Here is a 20,055-nt window from a genome sequence, read left to right on the forward strand (position 1 = left end):
AGTTAAAGATAAGCTAGGCATGGCGTCTTGATCTATACCTCCCTTTGTGATTCTATGAGCACGTTGTACATACCGCCCCGCAATGTCTGAAGTACAGAATAAATTTTGCTCTGCAGAAAATAACCAATTTTTTTTCCATTAAAAATAAAATGTATAATTATTGCTTATGTGCAGAAAAGTTAAAAAAATATATACTATGTATGTAAAAAAAAAAAATGTATAAATAGGATTGCAGATAAAAGCACGGGACGCTATAGAACCAAGTGGAAAAATACTGTATGATTCTGGAGCTGCTTGTATGTGCGAGTAAATCAGGATGTGCTTGTTTAATAAACTATCCTGTTTTGGAAAACACGGTTTGAGGCAGCCGCTACAACTTCTGATAAGCGAAAACCTTAAGTTCCCGATTGGGGGTGCCTTCGGATTATACACTTTTCAGGTGATCGGGCCGTTGCAGCCGGAATGCTCTCCAGCTTTGGCTTTGTGGCATGTTTGAACTATTTGCATTTCTAAAACGTGACATTGCTAGAGTAAAAGGATCCGTATTAAGGCATTTAGGTCTAATAATAGTATAGCGGAATCCTAAGAGGTTTATTCTATTTCCTCCTCTGCCATTAATAGAGATTCTGAACAGGACCGCACTAACAGCAGCGGCAGTGAACGTGTCCCTTTAGGACGTCGGAATAATAATAAAAAAATCATTGCCTTAAAAAAACTTGGTGGCCTTGAGAGTCAAACAAGAAACAACAAAAACGGCCTTGATTTCCATTTTAATGTAATTTACTGAAATAAAGCTACTTGGAGCAGCCATCGTCCAGTTCTAGAAGAGCATGTTGGGGAAGTCCCTTGTTTGCAAACTGGGGGGGGTTACGATTATGTGATAGACATAGAGTTAAGGTTCATCGGTTACTCATATCTCAGACCTGGGAACTTTCTAAATGAGCTGCACTTAAGACTCTGAAATCTTAACCATTAAATAGCCCATTGTGAAGATTCTATGTAGTGACTCTCCAAATGTGTGACCCAAATGGGTCTAAAACCAGTCCCTATGGAACTTGCCATTATTTAAAGATACATGTAATTGAGTCACCTGCATTCAAGCAGGGATATCAATCGTAACACACTGGGAGCAAAAGCACCAGTTGTGAGTCTTTAAATGTGATCACAGCAGTGCAGAATAGGAAGGAGTCCGCTCCAAACTGTGTGACCCTGAGAATCTACCCCTTCACTCTGAGAGCTTGAAATTGGGGGGGGAAACCCTGTTTTTCCAGGTATACTCATATTCATCAATCTTGGTCAGTGCTTTACCAATAAGTCATGTCAGTCATGAGTCCACTATGTTAAATGTGCCTTTGTATCTTTCTATTGTATACTTATATTCATTTTTTTGCGGTAACATTTGTTTTGAGATGACACGAACCTAGCAATGAGTGTGGTTTTAAATGCTCAGGGTCAGCTGTGCAGTGTCTAGCATAGAGTACAAATTATATCCATTAATGGAGTATTCCAGATGTAGAGGGTGGGCTACAATGGAATGTATCCATAGAGCCACTCACTCTAATACTCATTCATTCCATTTAAACACCATTCACACACACACACACTCTCTCCTACCATCAGTACAGCTCTCCCTCCACTTCTCCATCCCAATGCACATTACATGACCCCCACCGATCGCTTTGGTTGCGGGGGCCATCCGCACAACTCCAAGCTTAGAAGAACCGTGCAGTTAAAAACCTTGTGGTGTTGCCCTCTATCTGCTCAGTGCCCTACGCAGCTGTCTAGTTTCTCTATATTTATAAACGGTGCCAAATATTAACATTGCATTACCATTTGGAAAAAAAAATGTTGCAGCCTAAACTCTTAATATTTAACATTTTTTTACATTCCTGTCTTTTTGTTCAGTTTCTATGACAAGAAGAAGAATTATCAATCTTCATTATGGTGTATTTTGTTTATATCGCCATAGCAACAGGGTGGGAGGCTGTCATCAATGGTAGAGTACAGTTGTGCAATATCACTTGGGAACTAGTTGTAATGATGCATCAGACTGACTCACTCCGTATTACACATGGCATCAGCTAAAATGCACTCCGTGTTTCGCAGCTGTCGCAGTCATTGTTAATCTATGTGTAGTTAACAGTAAAAACACTTAAAAAAAATAAAAAAAAACAACAAAAAAACCCCTAAAGAATGACTGTTATTTTTTTCCTTAACCGTGTTCTTTGATTTGGTTTTATTTGTGTAAATAAATTAAATTATTAAAAATGATATATATATATATATATATATATATATATATAGTTTGTGATTTTTTTTATCAATCACTGTTTTTGTTTGCTTTTTGTTTGTGTTTGTGATCTTTGGCAAAGTGTGGCAGATTTTGCATATGAAATTTATTTCCTCTCCTAAGTATTCTTCTCGCCTACCCTTACAAAGGCTGTCTGAACCAGCTGCCTTAAAAAGACTGATATCTGGAGGGAGTAATGATAGCCGCCCCCATGGAATACATATATGGAATATTTCTAAAATATACTGGCCATCTGGCTTTGTCATTAAGGGGTTAATCTTCAGGAAAACTGACACGGAAGGAACTATGCATTTAAAATCCATAAAATTGCATTGAAATACCCGCATTTCTCAGCATATTAAATGTTTCAAATAGATAAAGAAGGTCGGTTGACATTTGGAGAGCCCCGACTTATTCTCAGGTAGCCAGCGGTTTAGAATATGTATTTTAGAGAAATGTATGGTTGAAAACCCCATTGCTCTTACAGAGAGATAGAGGAGAATTAGTGTTCTGTTGCACGGGGTTTCTGAGTGGGTGAACATATTTAATCGCACAAAATCTTAAAGCAGGTCTATAGGTTCTAGAGCTTGTTGGATATTTTTTGTAGAACAATGCGGGCACAGTTAATCCAATTAATTCCTCCCACATCATCGGCCAACGTAGCCTACTCCTTCATTATTATTGTGCTCAACCACTGCTGTGATCAATTTTATTCAACACGGCTTTCTTTCTTCCTCCTCTCCTATTTATTCTGCTTCTACTCGCATACTCCCGGCAGAACATTTCTACAATTATATATATATATATAACTTTCTATAATCATTTCTATCTTTCCTTCCTTCTTTCTTTCTTTCTTTTTCTTTCTTTCTACTTAATCACATCATAAAAATATCAAGGTTGCACTATGCAGAGCTGAAATATTCATCCGTGTATAATAATAATAATAATATATACTACCGTTCAAAGGTTTGGGGTAACTTAGATTTGTTTGTTTTTGGAATAAATAAATAGCATCAGATGGATCACAAATAATACAGTGGAGACATTGTAAATGATTATTGTTTTCATAGGCGTACAGAGGTCCGCTATCACTCCCATCACTCCTGTGTTTCAATGTAATCCAGGTTTAAGTTTAAAGGGCTAATTGATCATTAGTAAAAACAAACCCTTTTGTAATTGTTACAGCAAGAAATGTCCTTGTTTTCCATGAACACAGCTAAAACAGCTGTGACCCCAAACTTTTGAATGCTGCGTGTGTAAATGTATATATACCTCTTTGCATGCCTCCTAACAGTCTTAGTTTTCACATTTCAGTCTCGATATAAAAGCACTGCCCTGCTCTCCTGATTTTGTAGGCAGTGGGGAGCATAGGCTGGTAGGGGAGACCCTTTATAACGTATAGAGCAACCCAGACCTTCTTTGGAGCTCCTAATTTGCATCCTTGCCAATTGGAAACTTGAAGTTGTTATTTGGGTGCCCCCTGGTCACGCCCCTAAACACAGGTGCCCCCTGGTCACGCCCCTAAACACAGGTGCCCTCTATCTGAGTCACACTGGTGCATCCTTTAATGGGCAGGAGAAGGAGAGCTCCAGGGGGCCGCTGTGGGAAGCTCCCAGGTACGATCATGGCCCAGCAGACGCCAGTCATCCCAAATCATCATTTTGTTTTATGTCTTCTTCTGTTATGTGAGCAGATACTCAGTGTTTTCTTGTTTTTGTGTTTGCAGATTGACTTGGAGCCGGAGGGGAAAGTATACGTTATCATCGATCTTTCTGGGTCCTCAGGTGAAGGTAAAAACTCTTAATGATTTTCTCATTGACGCTGTCCATAGCTGAATGTTCTTGACAAACCGAACGCTCTTTTGTTCTTCTGTTTCTTTTCTCTTTTTCCCACAATCCCTTGGGGTTTTCACCTTTTCCAGTAATTTATGATCCTCCTCTTTGTTTTTCCATACAGTTGAAGCTGTGCTTTAAATATTGTATGTCCGAAGTGCTGTATATAGATATATGTATGTAATGCTTGAGTGCATTTTTTACAAGTTGAATAGGAATAGAGACGTTAAATGTCATTTCAACACATATTGTGTTGTCATTTATTATATATTTTTTTTACTAAATACACAATTAAACTTAATCCCTAGCACTGTTGAATGCTCAGAACCCTTAATCATTGAATATTTATTTACTCTTTCATAGTTTGTCAGGGAATGCCTAATTGTCACATGACACAAAAGCAGGCACTGATAGGTGGTTGTTGTAGAAACTGCAAAATATTTCTTAAATTCTAAGCGTTTTATCAAATACCAGATCTGCCAAAATAAGAGAACGAAAGTGTCACAGATCCACAGACTACTGTGGGGTTGTTGGGGAGAGATGTCTGAAATATTCACAGAGAGAATATGCAATTTTTATGAGTTCTTCACAATTTGGAGGAAAGAGAGAGAGGGGATGTGATAGAAACATTTAAATACATAGAAAGATTTAATAAACAGGGGGAAGTCTATTTCCGAGGAGGAGAAATGCTGGAACAAGAGTTGATAATCTAAAACTAGAGGACCAGAGGCTTAGATACAATGTAAGGAAGTTTTATTTTACTGAGAGGGTGGTAGATAAGTAGAACAGCCTCCCATCAGAAGTGGTTGAGGCTAATATAATGGGGGAATTTAAACATGCTTGGGATAGGCATATGGCCATTCTCAATCTAAGCAGAAACCATGAAAAATGGTTCTAATCTGCCGTCAAATCCTATCTTTCTTCTGGAAGAGCGCAGTAACTGTATCTGTTATATAAATATTTTGTATATATAGTTTGTAGACCTTCTCTGTTGAATGGCATTAATGTATCCGTCTATATCCACAGAGATTATTCGTGTGCCATTCTGTTCTTTAACACTGACCTTAAACCATCTTGGTGTTTAATAAATGTACTTGCCTTATCGGGTCATACGGCTAGCGGCAGGGTAACCATACTGTACGCATTACGTAGCTTCAAGCAGAAACATGTGCTTTCTTTGCTGGCGTGGGCTGCTTCAAATTTATTTTATGTGATTACATCATCATCCAGCTGAAAACAATTGGGATGAAAATGCAGTTTAATACAGAAAAGAGGCTTTGTAGTTACAATTCCCATCGCTGAATTAATAGCGTGCTCGATGTGTGCACTTGGCACCTTAACCACATGTCACTGGATAATGAACACATAATGAATGGAGTGGGACTAAATCAAGAAATATTGTTTTAATAAGCGCCTTGTGTTTAATTCTTTTATAAGTGGGAAGTGTTGTCAGCCATTGTGCTTTTGTTGAGTGGTAACGGCCCTGCACCTGATTATTGTCATTGTATGCTCCCCTATATGTGAAATATTACTAAAAATAAGGAAAAAAAATTAGCTTAAAATCAGTAGTTTAATAAAGTAAATGTACCCAACATGTAAATTCTGCATTCCTTACCATACGTACCAACATTTCAAACGGCCAAAGAGTAACACGTCTAGGGGCAATGCTAAGAAATGTGGTTGGAGGGCTCTATTGAGATATTTTGTTGTGACTTTGTGTCTCATTGATTTTGAGCCAGAAGTTTAGAATTTATGGATACATATTCCGCTGTTTCTACCCACATTTTTGTGACTTTTAGGGCTGTAGAACACCGAAACACTCATATCCCACAAAGAGTGACATTAGGGGAGGAAAAAATCGAGTACAAATTATATCCATTAATGGAGTATTCCAGATGTAGAGGGTGGGCTACAATGGAATGTATCCATAGAGCCACTCACTCTAATACTCATTCATTCCATTTAAACACCATTCACACACACACACACACTCTCTCCTACCATCAGTACAGCTCTCCCTCCACTTCTCCATCCCAATGCACATTACATGACCCCCACCGATCGCTTTGGTTGCCGGGGGCCATCCGCACAACTCCAATCTTAGAAGGACAGTGCAGTTAAAAACCCTGTGGTGTTGCCCTCTATCTGCTTAGTGCCCTATGCAGCTGTCTAGTTTCTCTATATTTATAAAGGGTGCCAAATATTAACATTGCATTACCATTTGAAAAAAAAAAATGTTGCAGTCTAAACTCTTAATATTTAGCATTTTTTTACATTCCTGTCTTTTTGTTCAGGCTTTGTAGTTACAATTCCCATCGCTGAATTAATAGCGTGCTCGATGTGTGCACTTGGCACCTTAACCACATGTCACTGGATAATGAACACATAATGAATGGAGTGGGACTAAATCAAGAAATATTGTTTTAATAAGCGCCTTGTGTTTAATTCTTTTATAAGTGGGAAGTGTTGTCAGCCATTGTGCTTTTGTTGAGTGGTAACGGCCCTGCACCTGATTATTGTCATTGTATGCTCCCCTATATGTGAAATATTACTAAAAATAAGGAAAAAAAATTAGCTTAAAATCAGTAGTTTAATAAAGTAAATGTACCCAACATGTAAATTCTGCATTCCTTACCATACGTACCAACATTTCAAACAGCCAAAGAGTAACACGTCTAGGGGCAATGCTAAGAAATGTGGTTGGAGGGCTCTATTGAGATATTTTGTTGTGACTTTGTGTCTCATTGATTTTGAGCCAGAAGTTTAGAATTTATGGATACATATTCCGCTGTTTCTACCCACATTTTTGTGACTTTTAGGGCTGTAGAACACCGAAACACTCATATCCCACAAAGAGTGACATTAGGGGAGGAAAAAAGAGCCAAAGGGATTTGGGTTCTAAAGAGGGAAGCTTGGGAGGTATGGTCGTAACAGTAGATTCAAAACCGATAGGGCCGTTTCTGAATTCACAGCATTTTTGACCAAAATAAAGCATTAATCTGCCGGTGCTCTACAAATAAAGTAAGAGATCATAAGTAAATGAGAACAAAAACAGGGAAGAATTCCATATTCATCTCTCTTCTGGTGGGATTGATTGGCCAATGGTCATGAGAAGTGATCCTTAACTGGAAAGCTACCGGCTAGCTGCCCTTCCTCTACATGCTGTACCTTTGCACTTGTCTGTCTTACACTTGTTTAATACCATGAGACGTTATTACCAAATAGTTATGAGAATCCCCGTTTCCTTGAGTGGGACTCATTTTCTTTACCATAACTGTGTCTATCGCCGTTTGCTCTGCTGACCAATGTAGTAACGTTGTAATGATGTTGGGTGATTCTGGCTGTGCGTGGGTATCGCTAACTGTGCTAACTCTGTGTGGTTTCTCACACACTGTCCTAGAAAACCACAGCCCAAAACCTGGCCAACATCCAGATTTGCTTCTCCTAAGTTATAAATACTTGTCTTAAGTTTGAGAAACAAGAATACTGTGCGGTGTGATCCGAAACTCTATATACATCTTCATATACATCTATCCCGTGAGTGGAAAGACCTGCACTCCCTTATTTTAATTGCTCTTCTTCTTCTTCTTCTTCTTCTTTGGTCTTCTAAGAATTAACTGAAGTATCTGAAGAAGCCCTCTCCACAGTCCTTAGCTGTGTTGGGTTAGTTTTAGCCTTTTGGGAATGGCTGGACTCACTGAACTCTAGAGGTGGTTTAATAATATATGTATGTATATTTCTGTGCACGTCTTTTACCAAGGAGGTCGAGCAGCCGTTACGTCTCGGGGGAATGTCTTCAGCTTGCTCGCTGACATGGAAACTACTTGAATGGAGGCAGTTAGGCTGTGAAGCCGTGTGCCGGTGCACCTAACTTTGATTGTCAGGGCAGTTCGGGGGCACTTATCACTTGGATTACTCTTGGAAAGGGAAGACGATAAGCATAGGTGTAACATGCATGTTCTGCATTGTGTAAAGGCGCTGTTCTACATAATAATATTTGGCCTCCCTAGCTTGTTACGCAAATAAACTTTAGCAGATCACAGAAACGTGAAGATTTTTTTTCAGTTTCGTTGGCAACAATCTATTAATGACTGATTTGGTGCCACGTGGCAATTAGGCGTTCTCTGTCACGTTATGAATGCGTAAGAAGAGTTGATTGCATGGTTAAAGAATGACTTGCAGGGAGGTTTTGTGCATTTAGCGGCACTGGGAATTATGTTTCTAACGCTGCATTGAGTTTCAAAAGCGTTTTGAAACGCTGTATGAGCTCCCAAAGTCAGCCCAGATACGTTATATACACAAAGACACAGCGTCTGAATGTTTGTGGGGCAGCGCCAGCTCACCCTGGTCTTATTGCTCACTGACGCAGGTTGTCCATCCAGTTTCAGCAGCCACGTCCATTACTGATTGGCAGCGACATCAGCCACGTAACGAGGCAAACAGCCGGCATTTACCAGCGGCCCGGCATTGATCTTTTGCAATCTGTGCTATTATTCAACCAGGAATGAGTTGGCAACTGAAACCGGTGTTGCATTTGATTAAAAAAAATGTAGAGATGACTGTGATATTTTCATTCTAAACTTCTACGAGTAACTGAATATAAATATATTGGACGAATATCTCCTATTCCTCCTTAGTGCAGAAGTGCCATGCTTTTCCAAGAACTGTTAATGTACCTCAAAATAAATAAACAAAAAAAAACCAATTGGTCCACAAATGGAAGATCACTTTGAATAATGGAAAAGCCAGCTTTAAAACAAAAGTCGATTTTTTTTTTTCTTTTTTTTTTCTCTCTCTCTACGGACACCAATGATGGCACGGAGCGGTGATGAAGTTGCTGCTGTTGGCAGGGTTTGACTGTTTTTGTGTTATGTTCATATGGCGTATAAATCATACTGGCAGCTCTGTACCCGTCGAAGAGCAAACAAAGCAAACGTAGAATATATACCTAGAGATCTGCCAAATAGTAGGTTTGTCTGTTGTTTTTGCATCCTAATTTATTTCAAGGCTGCTTGGTATACCACACTGATCCAGTTTTTCAAACGCATTCATTTTGCGAGGAACGACTTGTTACGTGTACCTGTGCCACCAGTGTTCTTGGCACTTTTTAATAAAACGCTTCAAAGTGAGGGTTTTTTTTTTTTTTAAAAACTATGTTATTGTCATTAATCTTGCCCCAGTTTCAGCAAATCTCTGTTTATAATTATTAATTACGATACGTGGTTAGCGACCTGGCCAGCTTTGTTCATAGCTTATGTTTTTAGATGTCTCAAAGTCATCTGAAACACATCTAGCTCTTTTGCAGCTTGGTAGACCTGCCTTGGCTTTCTCCCAGCTACCTAATGGAACATCTGGCAGGCACCGCGTTCCCAGCGAAGACGGAGATCAATTCCGGGTTTTTGATCTTTTGAAAGTTTCCATTTGTTATGCTTTGTTATACGGGATTAACATTGCCACCTGGCTTTGTGTTATATTAACAGGTACCTACAGCTGAGTTTTCAAATGAATCTATTAAATAAGCAAAAAAGATACAAATTCTTGACGTGAGGTCCAGTAAAACATATACCAACATATTTCATCCTGAAACTGGCATTAAAATGGTTATATTTTCACAGTTTTGTTTTATAGCAGATCTTTACTTTACTCAAATCCTTTACTCAAATCCTATTTCATAAACCAAATAAATGTGGTGGCATTTACTGATTAAATGCGTGTGTGTGTGTGTATATATATATATGTGTGTGTATATATATATATATATATATATACATACATATATACAGTATGTGTTTGTGTATATATAGATATACATATATAATATTCATATATACAGCATGTGTATGTGTGTATATATATATATTTGTGTATATGTGTATATATATATATATATATATATATATATATAAAACTTATAGCTAGATACTATGTACATGTATCATATTCTATGAGTCAAAATGACATTGGTTTATATAGCAAATAAAAATAGGCAGAATTAATTTAAAAAAGTATTCATCTAATGTTAATGAGGCAAAAGTAGCACAATCATGCTAATGTATTTGCACCTAAAAATATTTTCTTTTGTTTTATTTTGTGTTCAAAGTGAAGTTTTGATTCCAGGCTTTTTCGGTTTTATTGCCAGACAGACAGTACATTCGCTTGGCGTGTTCAGTGCTTTGTGGTATGTGATCATCCTCTTGCTTATTGACGGTTTTACGGTTGTATGATGGCTAGCTGGAAGTATGCATACCGGCATGCGAGTCGGATATATACATGCGCATAACCAGTGAACTCCATGTGCATCTCTACGAGATGCCGGGCATTCCAGACCGAGATTCCTAAGATCCGTGCTCCTTCTTCAGGAATCTGGGTAAAAAACATTCAAAACATATTCATTTTTACCGGTATAAAACTTACAATAACTATAGGAAATAGGAAATCATTCGGTGAGAAGGGTATTTTGACAATAAAAATATTGAAGACGTAAAAAGGTATTCTTTGTGCTGAATAGGCTGGATCATCAGACTTATTATGATTGATGGCAGTTGAAAACTTAAAAATATAATTTCATTATTTCTATAGTCAGGAAATGTCTCAAATTTTCATTATAATTTTAGTGCCAATGTATGGTGAATGGATTTTCCTAATATTAATGCTTCTAGAGCCAAGTTCGGTGTCGACAAATACCACAATTTCAGTAGTTATTTGGTCTCTTGCTTTGAATGTAATGTGTACATATTAACCATTTAAGTGATGTTTTAACCACTAGTAGTGAAAGCTGAGACGTCTGCCTAAACATGGACTGTCGCCGTCATAACCTTTAACGTATATGTGAATCCATTTACTCACGCTAGTTATAGCTTATTCTATTGGTTTGATGATCTATGTCATTGTTTTGGAGGTATTACGTTTCAAAGTTCACCTCTTGGAAGCCAAAATCAATGGCAGCCTGTGGCAGAGCCAGCAATATCAGATTCAGACATTATGGCTCCCACACACCGGATCTAATCCACTCCTTCCTCACAAGACGGAGAAGGTAGTGCATGGCGCCGTGGCTTTGGGTTACTTCGGGTTACATGATCTTGATGAATACCTTGATGAATAAAGTAGCTTATATAGTAGCACAGTGCATCTACTCCTCCTAGGCAGCTGGTGGTGGTGCCTCCAGAGCTTGGGGTCTTCTAGGCATATTCTTAGCATGTTTAATGGATGGTTTGGCTCTGAGGGCCATATTCATTTATCTAATCAGTTTATTCAATCTAATCAGAATCCCCTCCGTACATTTGCTTTGTCTCCCTGTAGTATCCGTATCACCAGCCAGTTCCAATGCTGGCTCGTATTAGATTTCCAGCGGGGGTCTAACAAAACTACACAAAAATAAGGAAATTATCTTATACTACTATTTAAAAGAAATCTTAGCTTAAAAACTATATTTTACCATTTCAACATCTTTTTCACACATTGTAGAAATATATGCTGATTGCTTTAATCTCCATTTGCCGCCAATGACTTATTTTTCTCTGATATATTGTCAATGAAAGTTTAGATTTGGGCTAAGATTTTTAGTAGCCCGTGACATAATTCTGGTTTTACAGAATGTATTCTGCACCGGTTATAAAAAAAATAAATAAATAAATAAAAATGATGTGGCTTTAATCTTGTTGAACAAAATATTAATTTTTATTTGCATTGACACCTTAAATAAGATAACGCTTCCTCTTAATCTAAATAATCAAAGCAAATTTGATTATAAAAAGGCGAGATCTGCTTTCAAGTACAATCATTAGAGTTTGGCGAACATTTTTACAATTAACATTTCCAATGGGAAATATTCTTTGATGTTGTAAGATTATGCTGGCTGTGTACATTTTATTAATCACGTTTTAAGTGCTTCAAGCTTTTGCTGAAAGAACACGGAAATATATTGTGTTTCACAAAGGGCCCTAATGATTTTAGCGCTGAATTTTAATGCTACTTATAGCAAGTGAATAAAGGAAGGATGTTTTTGAACTATTTGTATGCTTTCCAGCTGTGCAATTCACCATTTTTCTCTCAATAACTGATTTTAGTTTCATATTCTTCTGTTATTCCTCTGTGTTTTTCTTTATAGGGACACCTCAGTGTTTTCTTCAAACATACCGAGATTACTTTACAAATATCACATGGTTACAGAACTACGTTTTAATCATTTGGCCCTGTTTTTTTTAAGAGCAATTCATGGGAAAGTGGTAATTCACAAGGGTTCTGGGTTTGGCCCAGAGTCTCCAGGTAAAACCCCGCTCAGTTATTCTCCTGAGAGAGAAGTGTCTAGCCATGCCTACTCTCCCACTCGCTTCCCGACAACTTCCAAACCCTTTCCCCGCCACTTCCATCCACTAATGGTTGTTGGGGGCTAGCTCAGCCATTGTGTTCTGCTTCCCCGGGTCTCTGGGTCAATGTCTTCGTTCCCCAAGGTAGAGGAGTGGTGTGTGTGGCCGTGCCGACCCTCTACCATGTTCTGCCTACATTCTCTCCAACAAAAGGCACTCTGGGTCTAGCCCAGTCCCCTTGTGTGGCAAACTATGCCCCCACATGAAGCCACTCATCCACATGAGAAAGTGCTCCGGGTACCCTGCCCTGAAAAGCTCCCAGGTCTGCTCATTTGTTTCCTTGGTCATTACTCCAGTTTCAGAACTTTGCCCTAGAATTGCGATGCGAGATGAAACCTTGGTTACCTTGGCGTTCACTGTGCGTTACGATGGGCAATCCCCAGGAATGGCTTCCATTGAGAAGAGCCAAGTTAGCCCAGCATAATGTACAGCTGGATCAGTGAAATGATGTCACAGAATCGCTTCCTCTCCTCTGAATCCATGGGTCTGTGAATAAGCCCCATTAAATAGGGCTGCTCTCTATGCAATAGATGGGGGCCCAAGAGAGTGAGATATGTTCGTCGATACGCTTTCTTTAAAAAGTGGGGCTTGTATAATTTCTTTTACTTGCTAAAACCAGGACTGTGAAATGTATACGCCTAGACTGCTGTCGGCTAACAGTCCAGGGTTTCTGCAAATTTCTCTTTGATACACCTGTTCTCAAACACAGATGTCAAGAATCCATTGTGTCTCGAGTTGATAATACCTGATGGATAATAAGGATAATTAGTTTATGGGGTATGTAGTAAAGGCAATAAAAGCGCTTCAGAAAATGCTCTGTTTTAGGTAACATTATGTTTAAGCGCATGCACTAACAATGGCGCCACCTGGTGGATGTTCTTTATATATTGATCTCACTATAAAGTGGAATCCTCAGCGCTGCCCTCAGCACCGGTGTCACAACCTGTTATTTATGAAATCCAAACAGAGACTGCTGTGCTGTACCGTGCAGAATAATATGAAATGTGGCAGGCGGAAGCAGAGGTATCACAGAAGGATAGGGACGTTTTGGAAAGAGTTCAGAGAAGGGTTTGCAGGATAAAAATAACAGGATCTCATTAAAGGATCTCAACTTGTACAGCTTGGGGGAAACGAGCGAGTGAGGGGAGGTGTGATTAAAAAAAACATTTAAATACTTAACGGGCTTTAACGAAGTACAGGAATGAAGTTTGTTTGGAGAAATGTTAGAACAAGAGGTCATAATCTAAAACTAGATGGTCAGAGATTTAGATGTAATTTAAAGAGATTTTATTTTACAGAGAGGTTGATCATTAAGTGGAACAGCCTCCTAGTAGAAGTGGTAGAGGCAAATACAGCGAGGGAATTAGTAATATGGCTATCCTGAATGTAAGTCGAGACCAAGTGGTGATTAAAGTCTTTATTTTAGCAATAATGGGTAGAATAGATGGGCTGAATGGTTCTTATCTACCGTTTCTATGTAATGTGGTGTTAGGCGTACTCATAAGAAAGAAATATACGATTATTATATTAAATAAGTATAATTATATTCATACTTATTTAATATTATATTATTATATATAATATGAATGATGAACTGAAGATTATGTTTTATATTTAATGAAAGTTGTTGGAATGACTAGATGAGAGGACTCTAGGATAATGAGATTAATTCTGCAAAGTATGTGCTGAATCTAAGCGAGGTAGTCCCTTACTCTTAAACCACATATCTCCACAACACCAAGAAACGAAGTATTTTAATGAAACGTGTTTATTAAATGAGTTTATTACCGCTAAAAGTTGCCTTGGTAGTCGTTCCGCGGTAATATCCTACCTAACAGCACACACCGGGAAATCACCAAAGGCCAAAGCTATTTTTAATTCCAGCACCTAAAAATAGCCGTTTCTTCTCCGCGTTCTGTATAACAGCTGCGCTGCCGGCCGTGTCCAACATTTCAAAAACATTCTACAGCGGGAACGTACATAAAACTCTCGGCTCGTCAATCATTAATAAATTAACCCTTTTAGCCCAATAAAAGCTACAAAAACACATTATGTGAAGAAAGAAATCAACTCTGTAAATCTAAATAATGCCTTTCTACAGAAGAAAGGCTTAAAAGTATAAGATTTAGGTGGTAAGGCCTAATGGACCATGACCCTCCATACCGTTTATTGTTTGTGTATAACCCATCCTACGGTGCTAAAGAATCAAGAACTATATAGATAAAAGGTAATAGAACATCTTAAGAGCATTTAGGGGGCTTTATGAGAACTTTGCAAAGGTTGTATCTTAATTGTTATAGTTACTAGATAGCAAAAGTTGCGTGTTCCTGACAATCGTTGACGACGTTTAGGCCAGGTCACACTAGTTGCTCATATTTATTTTTAGTTTTGTAATGTTTGTTAATCTAGTAACATAAAGGAAACACATATCGGTATTATTTAAAGAGACACATACCTTTATGTTAGCCTTATAGCCACGTAATAGAAGATGTTGACTTGAATTATGGAATACATCCTCTCGTCTCCCAGTGCTGTGTACATTCTGTACAAGAAAATTCAATGAAGAGTAACCGTAGGTGACCTTTTGTATGTACGTATATATATATATATATATACGTATATATATATATATACATATATTAGTGCTTTACTTTTTACTAAAAGTAATTTTCAGAGGCATGTTGCGGGGACAGTTGCTCCTTATACAAATAAAAGCACATTTTGTAAAGGGTGGAGGCTGCATAAGAAGGCTGGAAGGACGTAACAAGATGGATAACTCTTATTTAAGACTGAAAGTTTGCTATTATATTGTGTCTGGTTTTGGGTTTTTTCTTCATGTGCATTTAAATGAATAGTTGTATATTTTATTGAAAAGTTAATTATATATATATATATATATATATATATATATTAATATATATCTAACCTTTGAGAAGGGTAGCAGGTTTTGCTGAAAAGTCACAAACAGTCGGCCTTTTTGTTTTATTGCTGTTGTTTCTATTCGGTATGTATTTTATGAATTTTTATGCTATTATAGACTATGTGGAGTCAATGAAATGTATAATAAATGCTGTGATTTATATATGATACTTGCGTGGATCTTATGGTATGTTACATTATTTGTTTTATGATCTGCACTTTCACCGTACGGAGATGTTAATTATTTATCACTGTTGTCTAATATTCCCAAGCGCACTTCCAGTCACGCTAAACTGAGCTACAAAGCACAGTAGACAGCTGCTGATTATCACAAAGAATCTAAAAGTGTTGTTCAGCAGGACCCCCCCCCCAAAGACTCTTGCATCTTGTATGGGTTAGCGTTCTTCATAATGACGCAGCTGTGTAATGTAACATACACAGGGGGCCCTGTTTGTGTGAGGAGAACGGGTGACTTGTGGCTCACAGGGCAAGCCCAGCCAATTGACCTCTTTGACAGTTCCTGAGTGGCAGATTATTCATTAGATATACTAGGCATGTGCCTAGGAACCCCTAAGATCCAGGTGGATTCCGGTGCTTTAATCCATAATCTGTCTGACAGATTTGATTAGCGTGTGTGTGTGTATTCGCACGTGTCTCACCCCAGAGACTTACTTTGCACTTTGTTTTCTTTCCTACTGGGCAGTTGGCCAGATTCTTATGTTCATGGACATTTCTAATGCAGTTATATAAGTAATAAACATGGCTGTGTCCTGTTCGGCGGGGACCTGGTGTGGATATGTGGATTAGTTAAGTGGATATTTTGTCACACTCTGTCCTCATTACATAACCGAATTACTATAGTTAGAAACTGTATCTGATACATCATCTAAGGAAATGAAATTGCAGAAATTTAATTAAACAAGTTGGCCGGTGAGCATATCACGATGACGTTGAAGTTAAAGAACAAGTTAACGTTTAATATACATTACCTTTAGGTTTACGATGGGTTCAGAGGAAACATCTAAGTACAAAGTATCCAGGAAGAATGTTCTCTGGGCAGCTGCCACCTTAAAAGCAAAGTGATCTGTCACCCTATCTGTTAGGACAGATCCTGAACAGCAGTAGTCTATCTGTCTTACTATGTCTCACCCCCTACAGTCAGAATGCCAACGTAGGAATTGACCTCTTGAGACTGCCCGCCGTGCATCGCAGAGGCCAAGGTGCCCTAGGCACTGGTCGAGTCACCTGGCACTAAGACTGGCCCGGCTGCTGGCAGCCTCTCTTAGTTCTTTATGTTCTATAAAATGTTTCACCCGCCATTATTTATAATTTTCTCCCCATTCATTAAATTTAGTATGATCTTAGTGTCCGATGTCTTTACTTATTCCTGCATTTATTGCATGGATATTGCAGAATGTAAAAACGGAGCAGAATAGTGAAGTCAGCATTTTTATATATATTTTCACCTCTTCTACGAGCCACGCTATATAAAGCTCTCAAGTGCGCTTCTTGATTTAGAAATATATCTCAAATTCCAATTGTTCTCCTTGGATAGATGCCTTTAAAAGGAAGCTAGACTTCCTTCCCTACTAATGAGGCTGCGGAGTCGTCCATTAGATACAATCACGGTTAAAGCATTTGTATTATTTGTTATTAAAGAAACAACCCAGCCCTACTTTTATGTAGAATGCTTTTGGAATCCATTTCACAAAGTGTTTAAATGTTATTGCACACATATTGGTGCCTATAATCTTTTTCCTTTCTTTGTTTTATCTTTTTTTAAATCTTTTTATTATTCTTATTTTCCTCCATCTGACTGCTTATCCTAAAATCAAGTACTCTCTGTATAATTAATGGCAATCCAGCTAGCATGCTTGAAAATGTAAATGGGTTGTAAAACTGGGCTGGATTAGGTCAAACATTGTTAAATCATAATATTACACCACCGGTCAAAAGTTTGGGGTCGCATAGTAATTTCCTTGTTTTTGGAAGAAAAGCATATTTTGTGCGTTAGAATAACATGAAATGGATCAGAACTACAGCATAGACGGTGTTAATGTTGTAAGTGACTATTGTGTCTGGAAACGGCTTTTTTTAATGGAACATCTTCCTAGGCATACAGAGGGGCTTTATCACTCCCATCACTCCTGTATTCCCATGGCATGATAGGTTTGCTAATCCAAATTTATGTTTAAAAGGCTAATTGATTATTAGAAAACTCTTTTGCAATTATGTTACAGCTGGAAATTATTTAAACCGTATATATGTATATTTATATCACTAAAGCGCATAAGATCATCATTTATTTTATTGTATTTATTGGTCACTGGCCACTGCTGTGCTATTATACTGCACCATCATTACAAATGTTTAGCTGAACACTCGCCTTGTTGCTATCTGTACAAATTATCTATTTCTTAATTTTTATCTCATCCAATTATTGTCTTAGTTTTTAAATTATAACCTTGAATACATATTTTATAAACGTAATCCAAGGCATAGAAAACGAATACACATAAATAAAAGTAAATAGAATGACCGGCATGGAGCCTACTTAGAAACGCGTGTACTTCCAGCACAATCCGCGTCTGTGTAGCAGCACTGAAGTCTGAGACATACTGAGGCTTGTCTATTTGTTTTAGGCTAGCTGCAGATGGCAAAGGGAATGCGGGCTTTAATGGTAGCCCCATCTGCCGAACTTATACCCCACCAATTTCAAGCATGTTGCATGTTTAGTGAAGGCACCAACCCGTTTCTGTCTGTGCCGGGCTTCTCCACAAAGCCTTTTATGATATATTTTTACTATTGTACAGACGACCACATGTCTTACCCACAAGCCTATCTAATGATGATGAGCACTGTGCTGACCGAAATGCGTTGGGTATATGGTTGGAAGATGTCCCGTATTTCCCGCTTTCCTCTCGTTTGGTTTCCTGCTCCTGTTTTGGCCGTTGAGGTTTCCCAACGCCTCTGATCTCAGGCTTTAGCCTTTTAAATGTGTTTTGTGTCATTGTGTCAGTAAACTTGCTAATGGGATGGATGTGAGTGATTTACTATAACATGCTTCTTATTGATTATTTCACCGAGGACTTTAAAACCCATTTGTCAGATTACTCACTGGAATTTTGGGATTCTATATATGTTCTAATTTTTCACACGGCGTATTTAATTATTTACGCCGTTATGGGAAATGTCAGAATTGTTGCCTCACTTTGAAGATATATGCAACTTTTTTCTTTGGGGTTGCAGGTATATAGAATTAAAAAAAATATGTATATTTCAAAATAACCAATGTTTAATATCTTGTGAAACTTTGGAATATGTATTTAATTCATTTTAGGATCATGGGCGTTGCAGAGCACAAGAGGGAATATTTAAACTTTCATCATATAGTTTCCAAAGACATGCGACGTACAAAATAACTTGCAACAGTAATTTTGCCTAAATTATTCCTCCCCTATTATGTATATGTATTACCTCTGCTTCTTGGAAGCTGGTATGCAGGATGTACGTAGAAATATTTACGGCAAGGTGAGGAGGAGAGGAAACTAATTAATTTATCCTGTCGTTTTTCTTTCACCCCCTTCCCGCATTATACTTAAGATTAATTACATAGAATAATAATGATTAGAGGTGTCATACGCACTATATATATTGTATCCAGTAAATTCCCCCAATGCGTTTTTTCTCTTTCCCTACCCCAACAGATGCATGCCCAGTTATATTGATGGCAGCGCTCTTGTGCCAATGATTGGCTGGTTCAAGCAGCCAAAATTCAGACTACATAGTAGGCATTCCGTTGCAGCTCTGGAGCTGCAGTGCTTTAGCAAGTATTGTACAGATACAAGTAAAAAATAAAATATATACAATACTCAGAAAATGTTTAAGGCAGGTGTGAGAAAATGCTGTAAAGTAAGAACGCTTCCAAAAATAGACATATCAACAAACGTGCATCAGTTCTTCTAGGTACGCTTGCACAAAGTCGGACATTTTGTAGGCATATAGTTAGATGTATGATTAAACAATTATACCAAACGTTTGCCACTGATGATCAATTTAATATGTAGGTTGAAACACAATCATTAACTGAAACAAGAAAGCTGCGTGGGAGGAATAGAACTGGGTGAGGAACGGCTCAACTCAGTAACAAGGTCAGGTTGTTTTGTCAAGTCATACACCGAGGCAAGACTGAACGCAGCGACGAGACACAATGTGGTTATACTGCATTGGCAAGGTCCCTCCCAGGCACAGATGTTAAAGCAAACAGGGGTTTCCAGATGTTATGCCCAAGCGCTTTTGAAGAACGGGCGCAGTCTTGAGGATCCTTGAGTGATCAGCCAAGGAACCTTCTTGCAGCAGATAAGACACGTCATGCTTACTTCTCTTCTCAATTGCAAGATGTCCAGCACTGCCAAACACTGGCAGAAAACAGTGAGACTCTGGTACAACCATCTACTGTCCTGAATAGTCTGGTCAGAAGCGAAAGACTTGCAGCCAAAAGCCATACCACTGATGTGAAAACAAGGCCAAGCAACTCAACTATTCATGCAAACTCAAGCACTAGGGTGTAGAAAAGTGGCAGCGGGTGCTCTGGACTGATGAATCAACATTTTTAATGTAGCAGAAGGCAGTCGGTTCGCTGAAGGCT

At 38.3% G+C, this 20,055-nt stretch overlaps 1 protein-coding gene across 1 annotated transcript in view; it reads left to right on the forward strand.

Moving 5' to 3' along the window:
- Positions 1–20,055, forward strand: part of PRKCE (protein kinase C epsilon) — a 155,196-nt gene that overhangs the window by 55,073 nt on the left and 80,068 nt on the right. Inside the window, exon 2 of the mRNA XM_053460623.1 lies at positions 4,017–4,080. Coding sequence (XP_053316598.1) covers positions 4,017–4,080 — 64 coding nt within the window. The remainder of the gene's footprint in view (positions 1–4,016; positions 4,081–20,055) is intronic.

Source organism: Spea bombifrons, chromosome 3 (assembly GCF_027358695.1).
Source record: "Spea bombifrons isolate aSpeBom1 chromosome 3, aSpeBom1.2.pri, whole genome shotgun sequence".
NCBI classification, from domain to species: domain Eukaryota; kingdom Metazoa; phylum Chordata; class Amphibia; order Anura; family Pelobatidae; genus Spea; species Spea bombifrons.